Source organism: Triplophysa rosa, linkage group LG7 (genome assembly GCF_024868665.1).
Source record: "Triplophysa rosa linkage group LG7, Trosa_1v2, whole genome shotgun sequence".
In the NCBI taxonomy this organism is placed as follows: domain Eukaryota; kingdom Metazoa; phylum Chordata; class Actinopteri; order Cypriniformes; family Nemacheilidae; genus Triplophysa; species Triplophysa rosa.
In genome coordinates this window covers 13,248,034-13,273,085 of record NC_079896.1, presented here as the reverse complement: position 1 = coordinate 13,273,085, position 25,052 = coordinate 13,248,034, and the positions used below count along the sequence as shown (strand labels likewise).

General features: G+C 48.8%; 1 protein-coding gene across 4 annotated transcripts in view; it reads left to right on the top strand.

Moving 5' to 3' along the window:
• The window catches only part of hdac7b (histone deacetylase 7b), a 45,663-nt gene that overhangs the window by 2,423 nt on the left and 18,188 nt on the right, over positions 1 to 25,052 (top strand). For all 4 annotated transcript variants that reach the window (XM_057337849.1, XM_057337848.1, XM_057337845.1 and 1 more), the window contains 6 exons: positions 13,415 to 13,517; positions 14,245 to 14,336; positions 14,488 to 14,598; positions 14,830 to 14,918; positions 23,465 to 23,579; positions 23,676 to 23,845. In XM_057337849.1, the coding sequence (XP_057193832.1) occupies positions 13,415 to 13,517; positions 14,245 to 14,336; positions 14,488 to 14,598; positions 14,830 to 14,918; positions 23,465 to 23,579; positions 23,676 to 23,845 (680 nt within the window). The remainder of the gene's footprint in view (positions 1 to 13,414; positions 13,518 to 14,244; positions 14,337 to 14,487; positions 14,599 to 14,829; positions 14,919 to 23,464; positions 23,580 to 23,675; positions 23,846 to 25,052) is intronic.

The following is a 25,052-nucleotide window of genomic DNA, read 5'->3' as shown; positions in this document are numbered from 1 at the left end:
TGGTTCCCTACATTTTTGGAAACTTAAATCTAAGGGTAACTATCAGATAGTCTTCTGATACATTTTTGTGGCTGAAAGTCACTGTACACCCTGACCATAAAACGTTTGTCCAAGCATTTAGTCCAAATGCAATGAAGTCGAGAGGCGGTTTTAACATGTACGTGACCACTAGCCAGGGCTGCGTTCAGCCCCAACAAAATGTTGCAAAACGTTTTTTAAACGGCAACGTCTTGGTTACGAATGTAACGTCTCGGTTACGTTGTAACCTCGGTTCCCTGATGGAGGGAACGAGACGTTGTGTCGAACCAACAGATGGGGTTCGTCCCTGAGAACCAATCGTTTCCGACTGCTTAGAAAAGGCCAATGAAAATTGGCAAATGAAATTTGCATGCCGGACTCCGCCCCGGACATCCGGGTATAAAAGGGAGACGGCGTGCATCATTCATTCACCTTAGTTCTGAGGAGCCTGAGACCTCTCACGACTGCTGCAGAGGACAGCACGTGTTGTGGCAAGAGAACACAACGTCTTGTTCCCTCCATCAGGGAACCGAGGTTACAAACGTAACCGAGACGTTCCCTTTCTGTCGGTCTCTCGACGTTGTGTCGAACCGACAGATGGGGTTCCAATGGAAAACGCCATAACACTGTGCCCTGTCACAATCTCAACGAAGCGACGGTGACTGGCCTGGGCGTGTCAGCCGTGAACGCTACCGCGAAATTGTAACCTACCAGTGGGTAGGTAGGGGGTCCCAGAGCTTTCTTGAAAGGTGGGAAGGCCCCTACCTTCGGCCTCACAGGCGGCGGCCTTGTTTCTCTAACAGCGAGAAGCCGCCCGGAACCGTAAGGCACTGAATAAGCGCTACTTCCTCAAGTGGGGGATGCGCTACAGAGACCACTTCCTACCGCAGGGAGGAGAAAAGTGGAGATACCAACATGGTCTCACCGATGGGGAAGAACTCATGGGAAGAAAGTGCGGCTGAAGAGAAACCGCGAGGTGGAGGTCCACCCGGGGAGGTCATGGGTTACCAAGGTGGGAACCAGCATGAGGATACATCAGATGGAACCGCCCTACTGGGGAGTTGCAACGTCTGGTAGCACTAGGTCCGGTTAGAGCTATGCTGCGAATAACTCAGGTGATACCCGGCCTAAGGGGCAGGGCTGCTCTGCCCAGCCCGCCCCAGGGGGTGCTTGCTTAGTGATAGATGGAGTGCCTGTTCTTCGCCCAGTGGGGAAAGAATGGAGGCTAATCGGTATACTGACCCACTCGAGAGAGGGGGAAAAGAACCGAACAGGCGTACACCCTTCCAGTTGCCGGTCCTACATGTGGCCATGCAGGACGCGGGCTGACACCGGCTCTACGTGGAGTTTGTAAAACCTCGCGAAGGTGTTGGGTGTAGCCCAACCCGCAGCTCTGCAAATGTCTGCGAGAGAGGCCCCCCGTGCCAAGGCCCAAGAGGAGGCAACACCCCTGGTGGAGTGGGCCCTCACTCCTAGGGGGCACGGGCGATTTAGGGATTGGTAAGCTGCCTTGACAGCGTCCACAATCCAGTGGGCCAACCTCTGCTTGGAGACAGCTCTCCCCTGTTGCTGACCTCCGAAACAGACAAAGAGCTGATCCGAGCTCCTGAAACTCTGTGTGCGGTCTAAGTAGAGGCGCAGCGCGCGTACTGGACACAACACGGACGGGGTTGGGTCTTCCTTCCCAGTGGGGAGTGCCTGTAAGTTCACCACCTGGTGTCTAGGGGGAGTGTTGGGAACTTTGGGCACGTAGCCGGGCCGGGGTCTCAGGATAGCGTGAGAATCACCGGGCCCAAGTTCTAGGCAAAAAGACACCTCCGAGGGGCTCCACGACCTCATCAAGGTCGCAAGAGGGTACGGAGTGCGGGTGAGGCGGTAGCCTTCCCGCGCCCCATAGGAACCAAATGATCAGGTTGTGCTGTCCTAGAGACTTACCAGCAACTGGGTCGTGATGAGCGGCAATAGCGGCTACATACACGTTCAGTGTGGAAGGGGAGAGATTACTCTCGAGTCTCTAGAAGGACAGCACGTTCCCAATATCCCGAGGGGTATCACCACCGCCGAGGATGCCATGTGCCCAGGAGCCTCTTGTTTCAGGGGGCCTGCTGACTGCTTGAAATATTCCAGGCAGTTCAACACTGACTGAGCGCGTTCTGTAGTCAGTCGCGCTGTAATGGAGACAGAGTTGAGTTCCATACCAAGAAAGAGGATGCTCTGCACAGGGGAGAGCTTGCTCTTTTCTCGGTTGACCTGTGGTCCCAATCGATCTAGGTGGCGAAGCACTAGGTCCCTGTGTGTACATAACAGATCTCGCGAGTGTGTCAAATGAGCCAGTCGTCGAGATAGTTTAGTACCCTCACACCTCTCTCCCTGAAGGGAGTGAGGGCGGCTTCCACGATCTTCGTGAAGACTCGTGGGGACAGGGACAGACCGAAAGTACTAATATGCCCGACCCTCGAAAGCGAACCGTAGGAACGGGCGATGACGAGGGAGAATCGAGACATGAAAGTAAGCGTCCTTCAGGTCGATTGCCATGAACCAATCTTGACATCTGATAGATGCCAGGATGCGCTTCTGCGTGAGCATCCTGAACGGCAGCTTAAGTAGGTGCCTGTTCAGGGTACGCAGATCTAGCAACCCCCTTTTTGGGGACGATGAAGTACGGGCTGTAAAACGGCCCAAAGCACGGGAGAATCCTTGCCTCTGACTGAGGTTTGAGAGGATGCCCCGAAACTTGGGCGGGCATCTGGGGAGTTGGACTGCGTAGCCGAGATGTATCGTATCCCGTAGTGGGGTGGTTCGATGGCCGGCATTGCGGATCCCTCGCCGTGGGGGGGCCCCCGAAGAGGAGAATGGCTCTGCTGTTTTACCTGCCTGGCGATGATGTAGCACAACGCACCATCAATTGAGAGTGTTTAGGCTGATGATTATCCTCGACATTGGGTTTCGCCTCAACGTTGAGTTGCCGAACACCGTCGTGTAGAGGGTGAGAGCGGCTGTGATAATACCCAGACAATGATGTAGCACAACACACCATCGATTGAGATTGCTTAGGCTGCTGATTATCCTCGACATTGGTTCTCGCCGTGACGCAGCGTCGAGTTGCTGAACACCGTCGTGTAGAGGGTGAGAGCGGCTGTGATAAACACCCAGAGAGAGAAAACTCTTAGAAGTGGGCTGTTGGGACGGGGCAGGAACCGTCCCGGATCGACCAACCAGCAATGGAATGGCTGGGGTTGGGCCCGAAGGTATTCTCGATCTCCCTGGGGTCTTCCCATGAGGGCCGCTTCGGCTTCCGCCGCGGCTGCTGACGGGGTGGTGGTCTCCTCTTCGATGTCTTCTTCCGGGGGGCCGCCTGAGTGGGGGGCGCCAAAACCGTAAGGCGTCGAAGAGGACCAGGGCTGCTGGGAAGCAGACTGTGCACGGGATCTCGATGGCCAGAGGGCGGTCGAATCACAGCAGGGGAGGATATGCTTGATATCCTCTGTCTGCTTCTTTACTGTCGAGAACTGCGGCTCGACAGTATCACCAAACAGCCCCCCCTTGCGAGATGGGTGCGTCGAGAAAGCGGACTTTCTCGACATTATTCACCTGTGCAAGGTTCAGCCAGAGGTGTCTCTCCTAGACCACAAGTGTGGACATCGCCCGACCCAGGGCCCGCGCGGTCACCTTGGTCGCCCGTAGAGTGAGGTCGGTGACGGCGCGGAGTTCCTGCATAAGCGCTGGGTCGGTCTTACCCTCGTGGAGCTTTAGGCTCCTCAGACCAAAGGTGAATGAATGAGCACGCAGGCTTCCCTCTTATACCCGGACATCCGGGGAGGAGCCCGGCATGCAAATTTCATTCGCCAATTTTCATTGGCCTTTTCTAAGTAGTCGGAAGCAATTGGTTCTCAAGGACGAACCCCATCTGTCGGCTCGACACAACGTCTCGTTCCCTCCATCAGGGAACTCTTGGTTACGGATGTAACCTCGGTTCCCTGATGGAGGGAACGAGACGTTGTGTCGAACTGACAGAATGGGGTTTGTCTTGAGAACCTATCATCTTCTGAGTATTTAGAAAAGGCCAATGAAAATTGGCAAATGAAATTTGCATGCCGGGCTCCTCCCCGGATGTCCGGGTATAAGAGGGAAGCCGGCGTGCTCATTCATTCACCTTTGGTCTGAGGAGCCTAAAGCATCCTCCCCCGACCGCTGGGGTGGGCAGCCAATGTTGTGGCATGAGGGACACAACGTCTCGTTCCCTCCATCAGGGAACTGAGGTTACATCCGTAACCAAGACGTTCCCTTTCTGTCGGTCTCTCGACGTTGTGTCGAACCGACAGAATGGGGTTCCTATGGAAAACGCCACAGCACTGAGCCGCGTCACAATCTCTGCGGAGCGACGTTGATGAACACGCTAACACGAAATTATGACCCTCCAGTGGAGTGGAAGGGGGACCCAGAGCTTTACACAAAGTTGGGAAGCCCCTGTCACCGGCCGTCACGGGCGGAGGCCTAGTTCTCTAAATGGCGAGAAGCCGCCCGGCACCGTACGGGCCACTGGGTAAGCATTATTCCCCCAGGGGGGGAAAAACGCTGCAGAGGCCACTACCTACCGTAGGGAGGAATAGGTGGAGACACCACATGGTCTCACCATCAGGGGAGAACTCATGGGAAGAAAGTGCGGACAGGAGTTAACCGCAAGGTGGGAGTCCACCTGGGGAGGACATGGGTTGCCAAGGTGGGAACCATTCATGAGGATACATCAGACGGAACAGCCCACGGAGGGGGGTTACCACGTCTGGAGCACTAGGTCCGGTTAGAGCTATGTGGGAGATAACTCAACTGTTCCCCGGCCTAAGGGGGCAGGGCTGCTCTGCCCAGCCTGTCCCCTGGAAGGGTGCTTAGTGATGGATGGAATGCCTGTTCTTTACCCGAGGGGAATGAAGTGAGGCGGGATCGCCACTGCTCCCCCCGGCGGGGGAAGGGCTTCCGCAGGCGTACACCCTACCGGCTGCCGGTCCCACACCTTGCCAGGATGCGGGCTGACACCGGTTCCGCTCGCAGGTATTAGAACCTCACTGAGTTGTTGGGCATAGCCCAACCCGCAGCTCTGCAGATGTCTGCCAGAGAGGCGCCCTGAGCCAGTGCCCATCAGGGGTGTGCCTCACTCCCAACGGGCAGGGGCGAATAGAGATCGGTATGCCCTAACAAGGGCATCCACGATCCAGTGCGCCAGCCTCTGTTTGGAGACAGCCCTCCTGCTGACCGCCGAAACAGACAAAGAGCTGCTCAGAGCTTCTGGGCTCTGCGTGCGGTCCAAGTAGAGGCGCCGTGTGCGTACTGGACACAACACGGATAGGTTGGGTCTTCCTCCCCGGTGGGGAGCGCCTGCAGGTTCAGCACCTGGTCTCTCGGGAGAGTGGTGGGAACCTTGGGCACGTAGCCGGGGCGGGGTCTCAAGATAACGTGAGAATCCTGGCCCCAAGTTCTAGGCAATCTGTGGACACGGAGGGTGCTTGCAGATCCCCTACGCTCTTGGAGGTGAGCGCCATGCGGAAAGCCGTCTTTATCAGGACTGAGAAAGAGCGGCAACCCCGAGAGGCTCGAAGGGGGGTGATCACCCTCTCGCGCCCCTTAGGAACCTAATGACCAGGCCGTGCTGTCCCAGAGGCTACCCAGCACTTGGGTCATGATGAGTGGCCGAAGCGGCTACATACATTCCCAGTGTGGTGGGGGAGAGATTACTCCCCAGTCTCTCTTGAGGACGGGACAGCTCGTACCCGACCGAGCAACTCCGCGGGTCTTCTCGCCGAGAAGAGTACCAGGACGAGAAGAGGCGCCACCTATGGGCGTATAGCCGCTCAGTGGCCGAAGCCCTAGCCTGAGTGACGTCCCAACCAGACCGGGGGTGGGTCACTCAGGATCTCCTCGTCCCGTCCAGACATGGAGACCAGGTTCTGCCTGGGATGCCGTAACGTGCTCCTTCCCCTGGGGAAGCAGTTCGCCAGGGGGAGCGGCCAGGGGGGAGTCGTTGTCAGAGCCTTAGCTCCGAGAACCAAGTCCTGGTTAGGCCAAGGGGCGTAACTAGGACCACTTGATGCTCCTCTTCCCTGGCCTTGCACAGGACCTGTGCAATGAGGCTCACTGGGGGGAAGCATACTTCCGCTTGTCCCGCAGCCAGCTGTGCTCAAGGGCATCCGTGCCTAGGGTTGCCTCGGACAGGGAGTGCCAAAGAGGACAATGGGTGGAGTCCGGGGAGGCAACAGGACCACCTATGCCTGGCCGAACCTCTCCCAAATGAGCTGGCTGCGCGGGGATGGAGTCGCCACTCCCCGCGAGGCGTCGACTGACGAGAGAGCGCATCGGCTGTCTGGTTCAGGACGCCTGGGATATGTGTGGCTCGCAGGGAACTGATCACCTGCTGACTCCAGAGGAGGAGGCGCCGGGCGAGTCATGTTTAGCTGCCGTGAGCGAATCCAATGATATACGCCACAGCAGCTGTGCTGTCCGACCGGACCAGCACGTGCCTGCCCTGCACGAGAGGTAGTAGCCTCCTCAATGCAAGTAGCACAACCAACAACTGTAGGCAGTTGAAATGCCATCGCAGGCGGGGGCCCGTCCACCGCCCCGACACTGCTTGCCCGTTTTCACACGGCACCCCAACCCCAAGAAGGTCATGGAGACCAGGGGGTTAGGGTGTGTCTGCAGAAAGCGTGTGACCATACGCCTGCTGCCGGTGTGCCACGCTCTCCAAGGAACTTGACTCTGTAGCCAGTGTTGGAGCAGTCGTATGTGCATCGACCCGAGGGGGACCACCCCCGCCGAGGATGCCATGTATCCCAGGAGCCTCTGAAATTGTTTCAGGGGGACCGCTGACTGTCTGAAAGCTTCAGGCAGTTCAACACTGATCGGGTGCGCTCTGTAGTCAGTCGCACTGCCTCTGGGAGGCCGCGTGGGTGCGGGCTTCCTCGTCGCGGGTCTCGCGCCCCCCGCGGGGGGTGAGCAGGGCCGCTCATGAGGACAGAGTCGAGTTCCCTACCGAGAAAGAGGACGCTCTGCACCGGGGAGAGCTTGCTCTTCTCAGTTGACCTGTAGCCCCACCGATCTAGGTGCCGGAGCACCAGGTCCCTGTGTGTACACAACAGATCTCGAGAGTGCGCCAAACTGAGCCAGTCGTCGAGATAGTTTAGTACCCGCACACCTCCTTCCCTAAGGGGAAGGAGGGCGGCTTCCACGACCTTCGTAAAGACTCGTGGAGACAGGGACAGACCGAAGGGGAGGACCCTGTACTGATATGCCCGTCCCTCGAACACGAACCGTCGGAACGGCCGATGTCGAGGGAGGATCGAGACATGAAGTACGCGTCCTTCAGGTCGATTGCCATGAACCAGTCCTGACACCTGACGGACGTCAGGATGCGCTTCTGCGTGATCAACCTGAAAGGCAGCTACTGTGTAGGTGCCTGTTCAGAACACACAGACCCAAGATAGGGCGCAACCCCCCGCCTTTCTTGGGGACAATGAAGTACAGGCTGTAAAACCCGCTGAACATCTCGGCTGGTGAGACGGGCTCGATCACTCCCTTCACCAGAAGGGTGGCGGCCTCGGCCCGAAGTACGGGAACATCCTAGCCTCTGACTGAGGTATATCGGATGCTGAACTTGGCGGGCGTGAGGCGACTGGATCGCGTAGCCGAGACGGATCGTCTTCCCTAGCCAGCCTGACAGCCTGGGAAGCCGGACAGGCTCCCAGAAATGAGACGGGGACTAAAGGTACGATCTTTTTCATCGTCCCCCCGGGGGGTGGTTCGATGGCTAGCAGTACGGATTCCTTGCCGGGGGAGGTCCCCCGGGGAGGAGATCGGCTCTGCTGTTTTTCCTGCCTGGCGACTGCGCAGCTCAACGCACTGTCTGACTGAGAGTGCTGAGGGCTGGTGTTTATACTCGACATTGCGCTTCGCCATGACGCAACGTCGAGTTTGCCGTTCACCGTCGTGCAGAGGGTGAGAGCGGCTGTGGTAACCCAGAGAGAGAGAGGAAACTCTCCTTTTTTGAGAGTAAGTGGGCGCTAGCCCCCCGGAGGGGGCCAGCAGATGGAGAGACGGGGCAGGATCCGTCCCTATCCGACTTCCCAGCGATGTGGCTGGGGTCGGGCCCAATGGTAGCCTCGATCCCCCTGAGGTCTTCCCATGAGGGCCGCTTCGCCGCGGCTGCTGATGGGGCGATGGTCTCCTCTTCGCTGTCTCCTCCAGGGGGGGCCGCCTGAGTGGGGGGCCCCAGAGCTGGAGGGCGTTGAAGAGGACCAGGGCTGCTGGGAAGCAGACAGTGCACGGGACTCGACGGCCGAGGCGGCCGAGTTGCGGCACGGAGGACTGCTTCTTACTGTCGAGAACCCTCCGGGGAGGCCGCGTGCGGGTCTCGCGCCCCCCCGACGGGCGGGGGGTGAGCGGGGCCGCTGCGGCTCGACAGTAACACCAACCAGCCCCCCCTTGCGAGACGGGTGCGTCGAGAAAGCGGACCTTCTCAGCGTTACTCATCTGCGCAAGGATCGGCCAGAGGAGTTTCTCATGGACCACAAGTGTGGACATCGTCCGACCCAGGGCCCGCGTGGTCACCTTGGTCGCCCGTAGAGCGAGGTCGGTGGCGGCGCGGAGTTCCTGCATAAGCGCTGGGTCGGTCTTACCCTCGTGGAGCTCTCTCAACGCCCTGGCCTGGCAGGAGCCATAGCGTGGAGAGAGGAGGCAGCCTGGTCCGCCGCAATGTAAGCTCTCGACACCAGAGATGCCGAGACACCACATGCTTTGGACGGGAGTCTAGGTCGAGCCCCCCCAGGTGGCCGCCACCTACGGGCACGAGTGCACCGCGGCGGCAACTCCACCTGGGGACACCGACGCATCCTCCAGCTGTCTCAACCTCGAGGGAAGAGAGGGTGACAGAACTTTGTTTGACGTGAAACGTGCCGGAAGGGGCGTTCCAGGTCTTGCAAAGTTCCTCATGCACTTCCGGTAAACACGGCACTGGGGGCGGGCGCGGCTTGGAGCCGCGCTCAAACCCGAGGCGCCATGTAGCCAGCCGCGAGCGCCGGGAGAGGCAGTGCGGGCACTGCAACCCAACACTCACGGCGGCCCGGGAAAGCATGGCTGACATTTCGACGTCCGCTTCTTCCTGGGCTCGACCCCCCGAGGGAGGGAGCCCGAGGAATCGTCGGAGTCGGATGGCAGTACGTCACCCCCCGATGCTGCAAGAGACATCTCATCATCACGCATCGTGTCCGAATACGTGATTGAGGAATAAGACGGCGGACCGTCTCCTGGGGAACGGTCAGACGAGCGAGACGAGGTGTGAACGGTCCGTGAGCCCGTGGCTGGCGGATTATCGCTCACAGTAATCCTCATATCACCCTCGCTGCTTGCCGTAGCGGACGGCAGGGCCGTAGTCCTGCCGCCACGGAACGGGGAGCAAACGAGGTGGTGGCTGAGTCCCGTGGGAACACAGCCACCTGTGACGCAACGTCTGAATCGTCACCGCCCGCAGTGCGGGCAGGACGTATCCACAACGTCTGCCCCAGCGTACTGGAAGCAGGCATCGTGTCCGTCCCCCTCCTCGATGAGTGTGTTGCACCCATGAGAACAGCGGGACAAGCCACACTGGAGAAATTTGCTCTTTTAGAAAAGGAAATTTGCTCGAACACCTCTGGAACTGCCGAGACGCCCAGGGGAGAGTCACTACAGGAAGGGACCGTCCGCTGTCCACGTCGTAGATTCCAGCAGAAAGAATGATCACCAAGATCGTAGAGAAGCTCATCAGATGCGTAGGCTCTGAAGAACAAAAGGTGAATGAATGAGCACGGGGAGGAGCCCGGCATGCAAATTTCATTCGCCAATTTTCATTGGCCTTTTCTAAATACTCAGAAGATGATAGATTCTCAAGACAAACCCCATTCTGTCGATTCGACACAACGTCGAGAGACCGACAGAAAGGGAACTGAGGTTACATCCGTAACCAAGACGTTTCCAGGAAACATGTCGTTCAACCAGGAAACCGCAGCAAAACGTTGCGCACCGGTTTGAGCTTGAACAAGCACTAGGTGTAGTAACCATAAACTCTTCATATTGAAAAAGTTATGTGCTGTTTAACACTGTGTGCCTAAAAATCATGGTAAACATAAGAATATATTATTAAATTACCAACGGAGTCTGTATTCATTTCATTTTTATTTGATTAAACAACACAAAATAACATGTTTATTATATTTGTACGAACAGAGTTTTAGCTCTTTTAAAAACACGCATTAATAAGTATTAATTGAACTGAGGGTGTTATAATAAACCCGAAACGCACGTGATCGTTGTCTGGCCAATCATGAAAGGCTATGTCGTCATCACAGCCTGGTGCAGCCGCTCCTGAGATGCTGCTCCGGCTGAGCAAGCCGGTTGTTCTCGAAACGCTCTCGCGCTACTTTAATACCCCACGTGAAAGTCACGTGGCGTCGGCGCCGGTTCAAGTCGGACAAAATTTCTAACCGGCATGCACTGCTTCAAGACAGATTTAGATCGATCTGCGCAGCGCCGCGTCAAGTCGAACACACCTCCTCTGTTTGTCGTATTTACGTAAGTCACGTGACGTATAAAAAAGTCACATAACCTTTCGCGGTATGTTTTAGCAGAACATTTGGAAAGATAGGATGTAAGGAAATCACATTATATGATGGCCCAAATGCAGGAAAACCTATGGAAGCATATTGGTTGTTATTTTCAATTTGAAATGCAATCCGCAAAATGGCAATTCAGTATGTAAAATGACAATGCAATTGTGTATTTAAATATACATTTGAAATAACATGTGCAACATTAAGTGCAAAATGAAAATAAAATTTTGCATAAAATGTAATTTTTTTTAAATTAAATTATATCAGTTACATTGGTCAGTTCCTACACTAGTTTTAATATTTAAATGGATATTTTTAACGCTTTTTAAGTTGCAAAATGAAAATGAAAATGCATTCCCCGGATTGATTATATATGTTTAAGATCGTCAAGCAAAACTGTAGCAAAATTAAAATTCTAATGCTATTTTCCCTAAATGCATTAACATTAACAGGTTGAACATTTGGGATTGCATTTTTATTTACACACAGCGCGTTGGGTGTTACAAAATTCAATGTGGACTTGAAAATGCATTTCGAGCTGGCCACGCCCCCTCTCTGGTACAGCGTCATTGCGTGAAGGCGGAGCCAACATCGCTTATTACGTGCATGGATGTGCGGCTGCAGAGCTGATAAAAACATTTAATCGCATGCACGTGAATTGGAGCACAAAGACAAAAATTACTTACGTGTTTTTCAAGATTATTACGTGTCTGTAGACGATAGAACTAGTAGCTACATTGCTAGAACATCTCGTAGAGAATTCTCTGCCTTATCAAGCGGTGAGCTCGTCTGTTGAAGGTCTCATAATCACTATAAGTTGACTTGCTCATAGGTGTTTCATCATGAACACATTCAGTATTTTGATTATTGTCTTTTTTGTCACAATATCTTCACACAATCGTTCAGAAATGGTTTTTCAGAATTCAAATAATGTAAATAAAGTCTTGCATTTCTTATATGAACAAACATTTCAACAAAACACACTCACAAAGAACATATTTTTTACATTTTAATAGATGTATAGTATATTAATAATTGCAACAGGAATAATAAACATTTAGAAATTAAGACTCCTCAAAAGAAGAGTTTACTTTCAGTCCCATTTTATCATGTGTTTGTAAAAAATGTAAAGGGCTCCCTGGAACCTTCCAGGTGTTCCATGAGACAATGAGGGCCATTTCTTTGTTCTCTTCATCCACTGCCAATGCTGTGCAAAAGGGGCACAGTTTGTACACCGTTGCATCTGAGGTATTTTCTTCTCTCTTAGAATTGCCGTATGTCTCTACAATGGATGAAATGAAAAGTGCATAACACACGTACTCACTGTCTAAACTGACAAAGTAACTAACAGTTAAGTGCCTTAAAGTAACGTACCACAAACACACAAACCATAAATAAATGAGCTATGCATTGAATAAATAAAAATAATCAATAAATAATAACAAATAATAAAGATAGACATAGCTGCTTTGCCGCAAAGCCCCCTTACAACAACCTATCTAAAAAGAAAGCACAGTGTCCGCAGAAATAAAACACACAAAATGATTGAATACTATAATGATTTTAAACTTCAATTATAACATGTGAAAGATGTGCACATAATAGTTGCGATAAACACATAACTTAATATATACATTAATTTTTCACAACATAAACAAAAACTGGAAAAAACGCATGGCGCTGCCGGCCCACCCCTTCTGCCCTGAGACTGGTGGTCTGGAACGTGTGTCTTAAAATGAGTGGCCGTGGGCCTGCAGCTGGATATATCTCATGCTTAGTGGTACATCCGGTTTTCATTGGCATGTGTCAATGGATAGTGACATGCGTCACTTAAAATGCGTGACACGTGACAGTGGATAGTGCTATAGGTGTCACTGCACAAGGCAGGAATAATAACAAATTGTGCTGTTTAGCCACCTAAAAACACCACAAGGAAATATTCACAGTGATCAGCCTTATTTTCGCGACAAAAAAATGCACATAACATTACATCGCAGTACTGCATATTACGTCACGTGTCTTATACGGGATCTTCACAGGATGTGTGTGAACGCATGCACAGATTCCAGAAAATCACTGGCAGTGTGAATAATGTACAAATTATGACATATGAAGCAAATTCCTGGACACATTTCCATATATTTTCCAGGATCTCTGTATGAAAAGGGCTTATTACTAGTTACCTCAAAACTGACTACCATAGCTATTAAAAGGGAGTTGCTCCCAACTTATGCACTTTCTTTTCTTCTGTGGAACATAAAAGGAGATTGAGTTTAAAGAGACGGAACAGGGCGTCAACATTCACTTCCATTAATTTGAAAAATGCACCAACATTCTTTATTGTTTCTACTTCTGTATTCTGTAGAAGAAATGACACCAGAGTTTTTATTTTCATGCGAACACATCTGGGTACCATTGGTCTATTCATTACATTAACTATATATTTCCACAAAGTTAGACAACTGTAAAGTGTTAAAATGCATGAACTATGTTTCAATCTATAATTGGTTGGTCTAATGGTTAGAGAGTTGGACTTGTGACCAGAAGGTTGCCGGTTCGATTCCCAGGGCTGGCGGGTAACGACTGAGGTGCCCTTGAGCAAGGCACCTAACCCCTACTTGCTCCCCGGGCACTGCAGTGATAGCTTCCCACTGCTCCGGGTGTACGTGTGTTCACCACTCTCTGGATGGGTTAAAAGCAGAGGTCACTTTCACACAAAAAAAACATGTTTTGTCCAGGTCTGATTTATTTGTTGTTGTGATTGACAGGTGCTATTGCCAGCCCCTGGGTGAAACAAAGGCTACAACAGTTTATTCTAAATAGACAAGACCAGGTTGCAGCTCCAGATATTGTCCTGTCTGCATTTCCCAGGTTAGATACAGTAAACCTCATTATTAATCAATTATCTCCATTAAAGGGATACCTAAAAATGAAAATTCTGTCATCATTTACACCCTCAAACCTGTATACATTTCTTTGTTTTGCTGAACACACAGGAAGAAATTTAGAAAAAATTCAGATCTCGCCCCCCATTGACTCCCTAGTAGGGAAAATAAATACTATAGGAATCAATGGGGGGCGAGATCTGGCATTCTTCTAAATATCTTCCTATGTGTTTAGGGAAACAAAGAAATGTATACAGTTTGGAACAATCTGAGGGTGAGTAAGTGCACTTACTCGAGATCTGAATTTTTTCTAAATTTCTTCCTGTGTGTTCAGCAAAACAAAGAAATGTATACAGGTTTGAGGGTGTAAATGATGACAGAATTTTCATTTTGGGGTGAAGTATCCCTTTAATCCAATAAATCTCATCATATCATATCTGTTTGTAAAATACACCACACACAGTAATTTAATCTATTTAGCCTAGCCACAAACAGAACTCTTCTTCACAGTTAAAACGTTATGGCATTACGCGTAAAGACACCAGTGGGTCTCTGGTAACCTGCTACTGTATGAAAACCAAAAGATGCCAGAATGCAACTTTGTTAGTCTTCGAATCTGTTCATTTGATCATTGATCAAATGTTGCTTTTCGATAGAGGAATTTGTGCTGGGCTTGTTTACAGTTGTTGGGTTTTTCTTTTTCTTTTGTTCAGGAAACCAAAACTGGATTTGAATCAATCCGAGTCTCTATCCAACACATATTATTCTGATTGTTTTGGGGAGGACAATCCATTAAGAAGAACAGGTGGCATTCATATACATACACACATTAAACAGAAAAAAAACAAGAGTTGTGTTTGACTTTGGTTCTCTCTATACTATTTTGTTTTCAGACCCACTAACTGAAAGCTTTATATGTTAAGCTCTAATTTGTGTCTGTGTCTGTCTGTAAAAAGTCTCTGAGCCAATTCTGAAAGTGAGACGAAAGAGGAGTTTAACCGGCAGACAGAATCCACTGCAGCGTAAGACCAGTGCGCCCCCTGCTGTCAGAGCACCTGACACCATGGGTGTGTGATGATTCCCTGTTTATTCATTTAATATTATTCAGTTTCACCTTTAATTAAGACACCTCTAAATATAAGCTTATGCCCAAATTTACAGTTTTTACTCTGACTTAACAAAGTCACAGATAATTCCTTAAAATTGTGCTTTACATTATTCAGTAAAAAAATGTAAGTGTATAATAATATTAAAATGATTGTGCTTTATGATTATCAGATTGTGTTTATGTTTTGTAGGTGTAGCACCCAGTTCTTCTTCAGTACCTAAGAGGAGTTTGGCAGCAGATAAAGAAACACAGAACTATGGCCCGCCACAGTCACATGAGGTTTGTTATTAAATTGCTTTTTCACACTTTTAGCATCGTCTTTTCCACCTTTTCGGATTCAAGTGGAAAAGTTTTTTGTGTTCTTAATTTTTTTAATGAGTGAAGTGTAAACCAGTATGATTTATTCCACCGAATGGTTGACATCTCTTCAAATGTATTTTTTTAACACTGAATCTATAATACCACACATATTTTACAATTCAAAATGTGTACTGGGCAATCTCAGAAAACTGTTTACTTTTTATTTACTTTGTTTTATAAATAGAAGATGGATGCATTTTTGTAACAGGGCAGGCTTATAATTAACAAGAGCATGAAATAAAGCTGACAGGCGAACATGCTAATAACAAAAGGACATTAAGCAAATTCTAGTGATTTGCAAACAAACATATTTTTAAATTATTTAATATTTATGCATTTTCATACTGCCTGGGGACAGAAATGTCACCAATTTGGTGGAATGGCCACAGATCAGGGAATGGGAATGGCCCATGAGCATTTTCTGAAAAACTGTTCATCTTCAGAAACCTGACCATATAAGTTAATGTCAAAAAGTTTTTTAACTGATTAAAAAAAGCATTCATATTTTTTTCATTATATTTCTTCATCTACATTTTTACAGTAGCTACCATTTTCAGCTTTTTTGGTAACCTAATTAATAACATTTTTCATTTATAATCTAAAAACTTGTTGGATCAAACTATAAATATATTAACTGAATACAAAGCATTTGTCATTTAAAGTTATAGTTCACCCAAAAATAAAAATTCTGTCATTACTCACCCTCTTGTCATTTTAAACCTGTATGACTTTCTTCCGCAGAACACAAAAGAAGATATTTTGAAGAATGTTGTTAACTGGCCCCCATTCACTTGCATTGGTTTTGTGTCCATACAATAGAAGTGAATGGGGGCCAGTGGTGTTCGGTTACCAACTTTCTTCAGAATATCTTCTTTTGTTGTCTGCGGAAGAAAGTCATGAAGGTTTGAAGTGACAAGAGGGTGACTAAGGACAGAATTTTCATTTTTGGGTAAACTATCACTTCAATAGGTCTACCGTAGGTGTTGCTTTTCAAAAGAAGCTTTTACAACTCTTGGAATTGTCATAGTGTACAGCACACCATCATGTTGAATCGGTATTGATGCTTATTCATTGCTGATCCGGGCCAGATGGAAATGGTTTCATTTTCCACTGCGCGGCTGATAAAGAAACTCTTTAGATGTAAACACGAGCGCGTCACTCTCCTTGGCAACAGAAGAGACTGAGCTATGACTTGAAAAACGTTTTGTTTCTCTTGGTACCCTCCCAGTGTTTCCCACAGGATTTTGACAGACTTGTGGCGCTGGTGACGTCACAAACTAATTTGCATATTTGTGACGTCGTCACTTCGTGTTGGTGTTAGCACTTGATATCTGTTTTTCATCTACTCTCTGATCTGTCACATTGTACTGTATTTTACAACTGAATGCCACCAGCAGTCACTTTAACTGCTGCTAAAATCCTGATTTATAAACACAACATCATCGGACAAAATCACAATACAGTACATCTTTATTCATTACAGCGAGGTGGTCTTTCTGCTGGACCTTAGGCCTGTCGCACCTCCCACGGTGCCTGTGGTGGACTGTGCATGGCAGGGGCGCTCTCTTCCCTGAGGCAGGCCTAAGCCTGTCCACATACCGCATGGTTTTGCTGCAAGGTCTTCAGCTGGGGACTACCGCTCATTGACGTTTCGCCCCATAACCCAGAACGTCTCCTGGTGGCGGGGCAGTGAACAGGGACGGCCCAGCTGATTGCTCGGCTTGCAACACCCTCCCAAGTTGTCCACCACCCCTGCTGCCCCTGTGCCACAGACCTCTCTCTGAGCTCCTCCTGCTCAATCCTGGTGACCTCTGCAACAACAAGGTCCTTCCTCTCCTTCCTGCTTGCCTTTGACCATAGGATGGGTGGTTCGCTCCATCCGAGGCCTGCCCGTCCTGTCTGGACCATACCCACGACTTGTTGATGTTGTAGTCTTTCCATCACCTTCTGCACTTCCTCCTTAGCCCTCCATTTCCTTCCAGTCTCAACTCTGGCATTTGCATCAGCCACTGCCCTGCCGGAGGACTCCCTTAATTCACCAGCCTTGCCTTCTCCTGCCTGTAGCCCAAGGTGATGGATTTCAGGGGTAGCTGGAGTGAGTTCCATCCATACAGGCAGCTGAGAAGCACCGTGGTAGGCCGAGCCATTTGCGGATGAAGGAGTTGGCTTTTGCCTCCATCCGGCTTACTGCCGATGAGGTGACTTCGCACAGCTACAGAGGCCACATCACCCTTGGGTACAAGGTGAAGTAATAACACCGCACTTTGTACTTTCCAGGTAGCTGGCTTGCGTCGATCTTGGACAGGCCTTCTGACAGCTGCCGAAGGATGATTTTCCCCTTATCCTTGTCTGAGAGACCAGCTGTATAAAGTCTTCCCAGGTTTCGGATGGGCTGATCCACGATGCGGGGGATGTCTTCCCCGCTGATGGTGAAGGTTTCTCTCCCCCTTTTGCAATGAGAGGCTCCTTGACTTCTGCGGCTTGAACTTCATCCTGGCCCAGGTGATCAGCTCATCCAGCCTCTTAAGCAGCCTGGATGTGCATGGGGCGGTTCGTAGCAGGCAGGTAATGTCGTCCATATAGCTCCTTAGGGGTGGGAGCCTCTGGCCTGCAGGCAGCCGGACCCCACCCACCACCTGCCTTGCCCCGACCAGGATGACCTTGAACGCTGTCACGAAGAGGATGGGGGAAATGGAGCATCCCATTGCGATCCCTACTTCTAGTTGTTGCCAGCCAGTGGTGGCTTTTTTTTCACTGCAAAGCACATGTGCATTTCCTGGAAGTAGTTCATGATCATGGCCCTGATGTTGTCTGGGATGTAGAAGAATTCCAAAGCGTAGGCTATGAGCAGGTGTGGCACTGACCCATAGGCATTGGCTAGGTCTAGCCATATGACGTGCAGATCTTTCTTCTCCCTCTTAGTGGTCTGGATCTGTTCCCAAATTGCCATCACAGAGAAGAATATTTTCCCCTCCACATTTAGTAGAGCTATGCTCTTGAACTGCCCGGTGGTCTTGGCGTTCTGTTGTGTGGGGATAGGGACTGCCACTGCCCTCTGCCCTCTGCCACTCAGATGGTATGGTCTGCTTAGTCCAGGTGATTCTCATCAGGGTCCACAGCAGCTTCAGCACTCCTGGGCAGCTCTTATACAGCTTGTACGGTATTCCGTTCGGGCCTGGTGCTGAAGCAGATCTTGCGTGCTGGATCACTGCCTGACTTCGCTGAGCTTTGGTGGTGATGCGTTGAACAGGGCTGATGGTTCTGAGAGTCTAGCCACATACCCTGGCGAGCCTAGGGGGTTGTTCCTTGCTGGGTCACTGTACTGAGTGCGGATGTGCTCCTGCAGTTCTTCTTTGGAGACATCCAGGATTCCACTTGTCTTCTCCTCAAGGAGCCCGCTTGCATGCCGGAATGGATTCCTGAAGAAAATTGATCTTTCCTTCTCCTTATGTTTCCTCCATTTTCTGATGCGTTCTGCCCTCCGGAGGTTAGCAAGGTATCTTCTGATCTCATCCCAGAGAGCTTTCAGGCCCTCCTTCTCAGACTCCTCTGTCTTCCCCCAACGCTTGCAGAGATGCCTTCTGCTTGCCACCAGGTCATCGATCTCTTTCTCCCTCCTGCCCTTTGATCTTACTACGGCTTCTCTGACGGTCACCTCGCCATACCTGTTGCTGCATTCTTCATACAGAATTTCCCCGAACAGGTTTAGCTTGGCTACCACTGACCCGCGCAGAGCTTTTTGCAGCAGCCCGTTCAGACTTTTGCCGATATCCTTGCGTCCGTTACCGTGTGGTCCGTCCTTGTTGGCCCTTCTTTCATCCCCCCTCTCGGAGGGCCTCTACATTATAAAGTGGCTATATGCTGTTTGCCCTTTCTTGACAATGTGTTGCTGTATTATGAACGCTTCTTTGATTTTAAATGCAAGTGAGTTAAACACACTACACGGAGCTAACTACACGTGCGGATGAGAGGCCGAGGGCTCACACACACATATGACCTCATCGGAAGAGAGTGCATGCGAACACGGAAGAGGAGGATGCGGCCACGCGCCACTCACACCAAACAAGGCCCTGTCCCAAATGACGCACTTCATGTGGACTTGCGGTCTCGTGGACTTAAATTGCGAGTGCTCGCCAAGTCTACGAGTCCGTAGAGTGTCCCATTCGTCTTTTTAGCGCTCAGAAGTGTGTTCGCGAGCGCCGCCTATGTGCCCTCATCAGTGAAGTGAGGCCTAATCTTTGGAGACTCCGCTGAAGTTACCTACCCAGGAATGCTTGCGAATGACCAATCACAGAACGGATGGGAGGAGTGTCATGGATGTCAGATATACAGTACGTAAACATGACGGATATATTTTTAATGAATTTGATCAAATTGAAAATTTAAATAGTTTCTTATTCACATTACTGCTTAATTATTTTCAATTAAGCCAACTATTCAAGAATAAAAACTTTTAATGCAGTGCATTTTCTTACTTAAGACAATAAGCCATGTTTTGTTGTAGATTTATATCTAGTTGCCTCTGGGCTCTGTAAAGCTGAACAACACAGCTTCTGTAGTATAGAGAAATATTAAACAACAACATATATGCATATTAAGAACACATTATGCACATTAAGTATTGTGTATGCAAATAAATAAATATACATAAATAGTTGCATTACAAACCTAAGTATCTATTGCATAATGCTCGGGTGGCATATTCACCATATGAAATACAGAACTATAAAAACTGGCAGCTCCTGTCCCAAAAACAACAATGGGACAGCAGTGTGGTCGACTTCATGCGGCTCTGCGCGGACTGATCAGCATATGACATCAAAGTACTGCAAGAGCCATTAAAAAGCACAGCTTCCTCTTTCGGGCGTGATGACCTCAAGTCTGTCCCAAAAATGCACTCCCATGTACCCTTGTGGACTCGTGCCTAGTGCCCTATAGGTCTGCACTTCCTGACGTCACCAAGTGTGGACTCGGAGGAGGTCCACAAGACTGGAGTGCGCCATTTGGGACAGGGCCCTAGTCAGGAAAGAGAGAAAACGCGGAAGCGCTGTTTATCCACTGGTTAATTGATCACAGATACAGTCATTATCACGGATGGATAGAAATGACAAAATGTGACGCCAAATATACTTGGGCCTATGCCTGGAATGCAAATGTGTGGGGTGTCACAATCAACGCCTCAGGTAATTTCATTTCCCCAGGGTTTTATCCGCTGTCTTTTAGCACTTGACCAGAAATCTAATGATAACTCCAGAATTGATGATAGCCAACCTGGATTGTTTTCATTAATGGAAGCCGCCAGCACTGATGATAGCCAGTCAGATAACCAAGGAAAGACAAGACATTGTGGGAAAAGGAAGATCTCAGACGGCCCACAACAGCCACAAAGAAAAAGATGGAGGCCTGAATACAACACTGATGGTTCAGATAGCGATTCCGATTAAAAGTGCTAAACACTGTAAATACATTTTTTTAAAGGGCCATTGTATATTGCATTCTTTCATCATATTTAGTTTGTTAACTGCTTAATCAGCTGAATGTATACTGTGACCTAATGTAAACGTTACGTAGTTGACAACTACAAAATTCATGATTCATGAAAAGCCTGGCTCTTGTCCTGTCCAGACTGGACTCCCAGCTTGCACAACCAAAGCTCTACAGATGATGAAGCGGCAAGAGTGGTCTTCAATGAACCGAAGAGAGCACATGTCACTCCTCTCTTCATTAAGTTACATTGGCTCCCTATAGTAGCTCGCATCAAAGTCAAAGCTATGCTGTTGGCCTACAAGACCACCACTGTTTCAGCACCCCCATATCTTCACTCGCTAATACAGACTTATGTACCCACTAGATCCCTACACTCTGCAAATGAACGACGTCTTGTAGTGCCATCCCAAAAAGCAAAAAAAATCACTCTCACCATCTGTTCTACATTTGTGGAATGATCTGCCCGCTGCTACAAGATCAGCAGATTCTGTAGCCATCTTTAAGAATCGGCTGAAAAAATTATTTAAGAAAAACATTTCTTATTAAGAAAAGGATGTCTTATTTTTTATGATAATAATGTAGAATTTCAAATATGGTATATTGTTAATCTACTTATTGTAAATGGGAATTTTTATCCATAAACGTAAATCGGCATTGAAAAATCTTTTTTCACTCAATTTAAAATAGAAATAGGTCACTACTTGAATGGTATGCATGTAGAATCTGTTCCCTTTCTGTCAGTCTCTCGACGTTGTGTCGAGCCGACAGAAGGGGTTCGTCCTTGAGAACCAATCTCTTCCGACTTCTTAAGAAAAGGCCAATAAAATTGGCGAATGAAATTTGCATGCCGGACTCCGCTCCCGGATATCCGGGTATAAAAGGGAGACGGCGTGCCTCATTCATTCACCTTTGTTCTTCGGAGCCTTCGCTCATGATCAACAGACTTCGCTACAAGATAGCAACTACAAGACTGCCGGTTCTACGACATGGTGCAGCAGACTGTCCCTTCCTGCCGCGACTTCCCCTGGGCGTCTCGGCGGTTCCAGAAGTGTTCGAGTTTTTTCTCTAAAAGAGCAAATTTCTCCAGCGTGGCATGTCCCGCTGTTCTCGTGGGTGCAACACACTCATCGAGGAGGGGGACGGACACGATGTCTGCTTCCTGTATGCTGGGGCAGTTTTTGTGGATATGTCCTGCCCGCACTGCGGGCGGTTGACGATTCAGACTTTGCGTCACGGGTGGCTGTGTTCCCACGGGACTCAGCCACCACCTCGTCTGCTTCCCGTTCCGTGACAGCAGTGGCTACGGCCCTGCCGTCCGCTACGGTGAAGCGAGGGTGATTTGAGGATTACTGTGAGCTCTAATCCGTCATCCACTGGCTCGCGGACCGTTCACACCTCGTCTCAGACGGTGCATGATGATGAGCCATTGCAGCATCGGAGGGTGACTTACTGGCATCTGACTCCGACGATTCCTCGGAGCTCCCTCCCTCGGGGGGTCGAGCCCAGGAAGAAGCGGACGTCGAAATGTCAGCCATGCTTTCCCGGGCCGCCGGCATTGGGTTGCAGTGCACCGCACTGCCTCTCCCAACGCTCGTGGCTGGATACATGGTACCTCGGGTTTGAGAGCGGCTCCAAGCTGCACTCGCCCCCAGTGCCGTGTTTTCCCGGAAGTGCATGAGGAATTTAGTACGACCTGGAACGCCCCCTTTCGGCGCATGCATGTCAACTAGTTCCATCGCCCTTTCTTCCCTCGATGGTGGGGCAGCTAGAGGATACGTCGATGTCCCCCAGGGGCTCGACCTAGACTCCCGTCCAAAGCATGTAGGTTTTCAGCATCTTAGGTGTCGAGAGCTTACTCTGCTGCGGGCCAAGCTGTCCCACGCTATGGCCATCCTGCAGGTCCATCAGGCCAAGGCGTTGAGAGAGCTCCACGAGGGTAAGACCGACCCAGCGCTTATGCAGGAATTCCGCGCCGTCACCGACCTCGCTCTATGGGCGACCAAGGTGACCGCGCGGGCCCTGGGTCGGGCGATGTCCACACTTGTGGTCCAGGAGAGACACCTCTGGCTGAACCTTGCACAGATTAGTAATGCCGAGAAAGTCCGCTTTCTCGTCGCACCCATCTCACAAGGGGGGGCTGTTTGGTGATACTGTCGAGCCGCAGTTCTCGACAGTAAAGAAGCAGACAGAGGATATCAAGCATATCCTCCCCCGCCGCGATTTGGCTGCCTTCTGGCCATGGGGCCTCTGGAGATCCCGTGCACAGTCTGCTTCCCAGCAGCCCTGGTCCTCTTCGATGCCTTCCGGTTTTGAATAAGTATTTTAAAACACAAAATACAGTCTCTCAAAGTATTTAATTACAAATTACATTTGACTTTTTCTTGTTAACGAAAATACAAAATACTCAAAAGTAATTAAATACGTATTTTAAATACATTTCATTAAAATACTGCCCATCTCTGCTTGTCGTATGGGTTGGAGGACAGGTTGGTCTCATTTGTTTCTGTTTTTATTTCTCTTAAGCTTTTTTTAGAAGAAATGTCTGAGATTAAACAGATACTTAAAGGGATAATGAAAATTCTGTCATCATTTACCATATTGTCATTTTAAACCTGTATGACGTTCTTTCTTTTGCAGAACACAAAAGAAGATATTTTAAAGAACGTTGGTAACGGAACAATGGCGGTACCCATTCGCTTCTATTGTATGTACACAAAACCAATGCAAGTGAATGGGTATGGCCGTTGTTCAGTTCCCAACATTCTTTAAAATATCCTCTTTTGTGTGAAAGGTAATCTATCCCTTTAAATTATATTGAGAACTCCATAAAATCTGAGCTATATACTGTATCAATAGCAACCTCTAAAAGCTTTGTATGCACCTTTGTGTTGTGGGTTGGCAGTTATTGATCTGTGAGGACAGCTGTGATGTGTGGACCCTGTTCATTATTCAGCTTTTTCTTCGTTCCATTACACCAGGCAGAACCTCCGCCGCACATTGCCCTTCAGAACCCCATCTTCTTGTCTGTCATGCCGCAGAGTTGGCCTGCCCCTCAGATGCAGCTGTCACCAGTGCCTCCAAATTGTCTTACAGGTAACACATGTAAACATGTGCATCTAGTATATTAGCAATAACTGGAAATAGTTACGGTGTGTAATGTAAATAGTATGTTATTTCTATGTTATTCAGTTACTGAGCCTCCAGGGATGTCTCATAGGACATTGTATAAAACCAAGTCGGCGCCTTCTTACATCTCATACACATACACAGAGACTATTGCAGTTACTCACCCCATATATGACCAGCACCACACCTTTTGTCTACAGGACAGAGTCCAGCACCACACTGTTCCTCATAAGGTAAGACAAATGAAAGCACACATTTTGTATTTTTACACTGCGATCTGGAATACTTACAGATTGTGATTGGCTAGTCGTAACATTACAAAGTATGTTATTCTCTGTTATTACATGGCTCGTTGGAATGCTTGATTCTGATTGGCCAGTCGCAACATATGCAGGTTCGGTATTCCCTGATATCAACCTCTCAAAACTAATAACACACGGTAACCCGGATGCAGAAAATAATTTTGACAGTTTTTTTGACAAATTAAATATAAATATGTCTTTTATTAAAATATATGATAAAAGACATATGATTAATATAATGACATTATATTAACAAATGATTAAACCAAATTGCCTGTTCGTGACATTTGAACGTCGTTTCTTACCTTAAAACTGAAAGTAAACGGCTTTTCCTCGCGGAAGGTCTGCATTCGGTAAAAATGAGCTAATAAAATGTGGCATGTGGCAAGTAGCCGTGTAATAAGCCGTTATCGCAAAATTTCTGCGATAACAACCGACTGCCTGTACATTATCCCTTAGATAATAACTGTTAAAAACTAATAACACATGGTAGGGCTGTGCGATTTGGGGAAAATATCTAATTGCGATTTTTTGACAGACATTGCGATTGCGATTTTAACTTTTCTAATTCAAGCTTCAGCTCAATATTGTTGTGTGGAGCACAGTATGGGTATAGTTACACTGCTGAAAGAAAACAACAAAAGAAATTACAGAAATTCTAATTGTTTCCATTAAAACCATTACAAAATTAATTTTTGTAGTGTGTTTTGGGCATTATTCAAATAGGGCATTATTCAATGTGTCTCCCAACTTCCAGATTACATCACACCAATAGAATCCAAATACCAGTGTACACTATTATAGTTTCCATTAAAACAAATACAACTTCCATTGTAACCCTTAAACCCATAACATTTTCTATTGTGTTAGTGAATTATTAAAATATCTCCAATACAATTGAATAAACTCCAAGAGAACGCAATTTCTTGATGGTCTCTCTTTATTAGGATCCATCTTGCCAGCAAACAATACACATACAAGCGCCCCCACTACGAGCTCTTCTCTGCTTTTAACAGTGCTTAAAACCCACCACACAATGCATCACCTCCCCCTATTGGACAAACTCCACACTACCTTTAACATACAACATTCCCTCCCACTTAACTCAGAGGAAATTCTTCCCCCCAAAAACCACTTT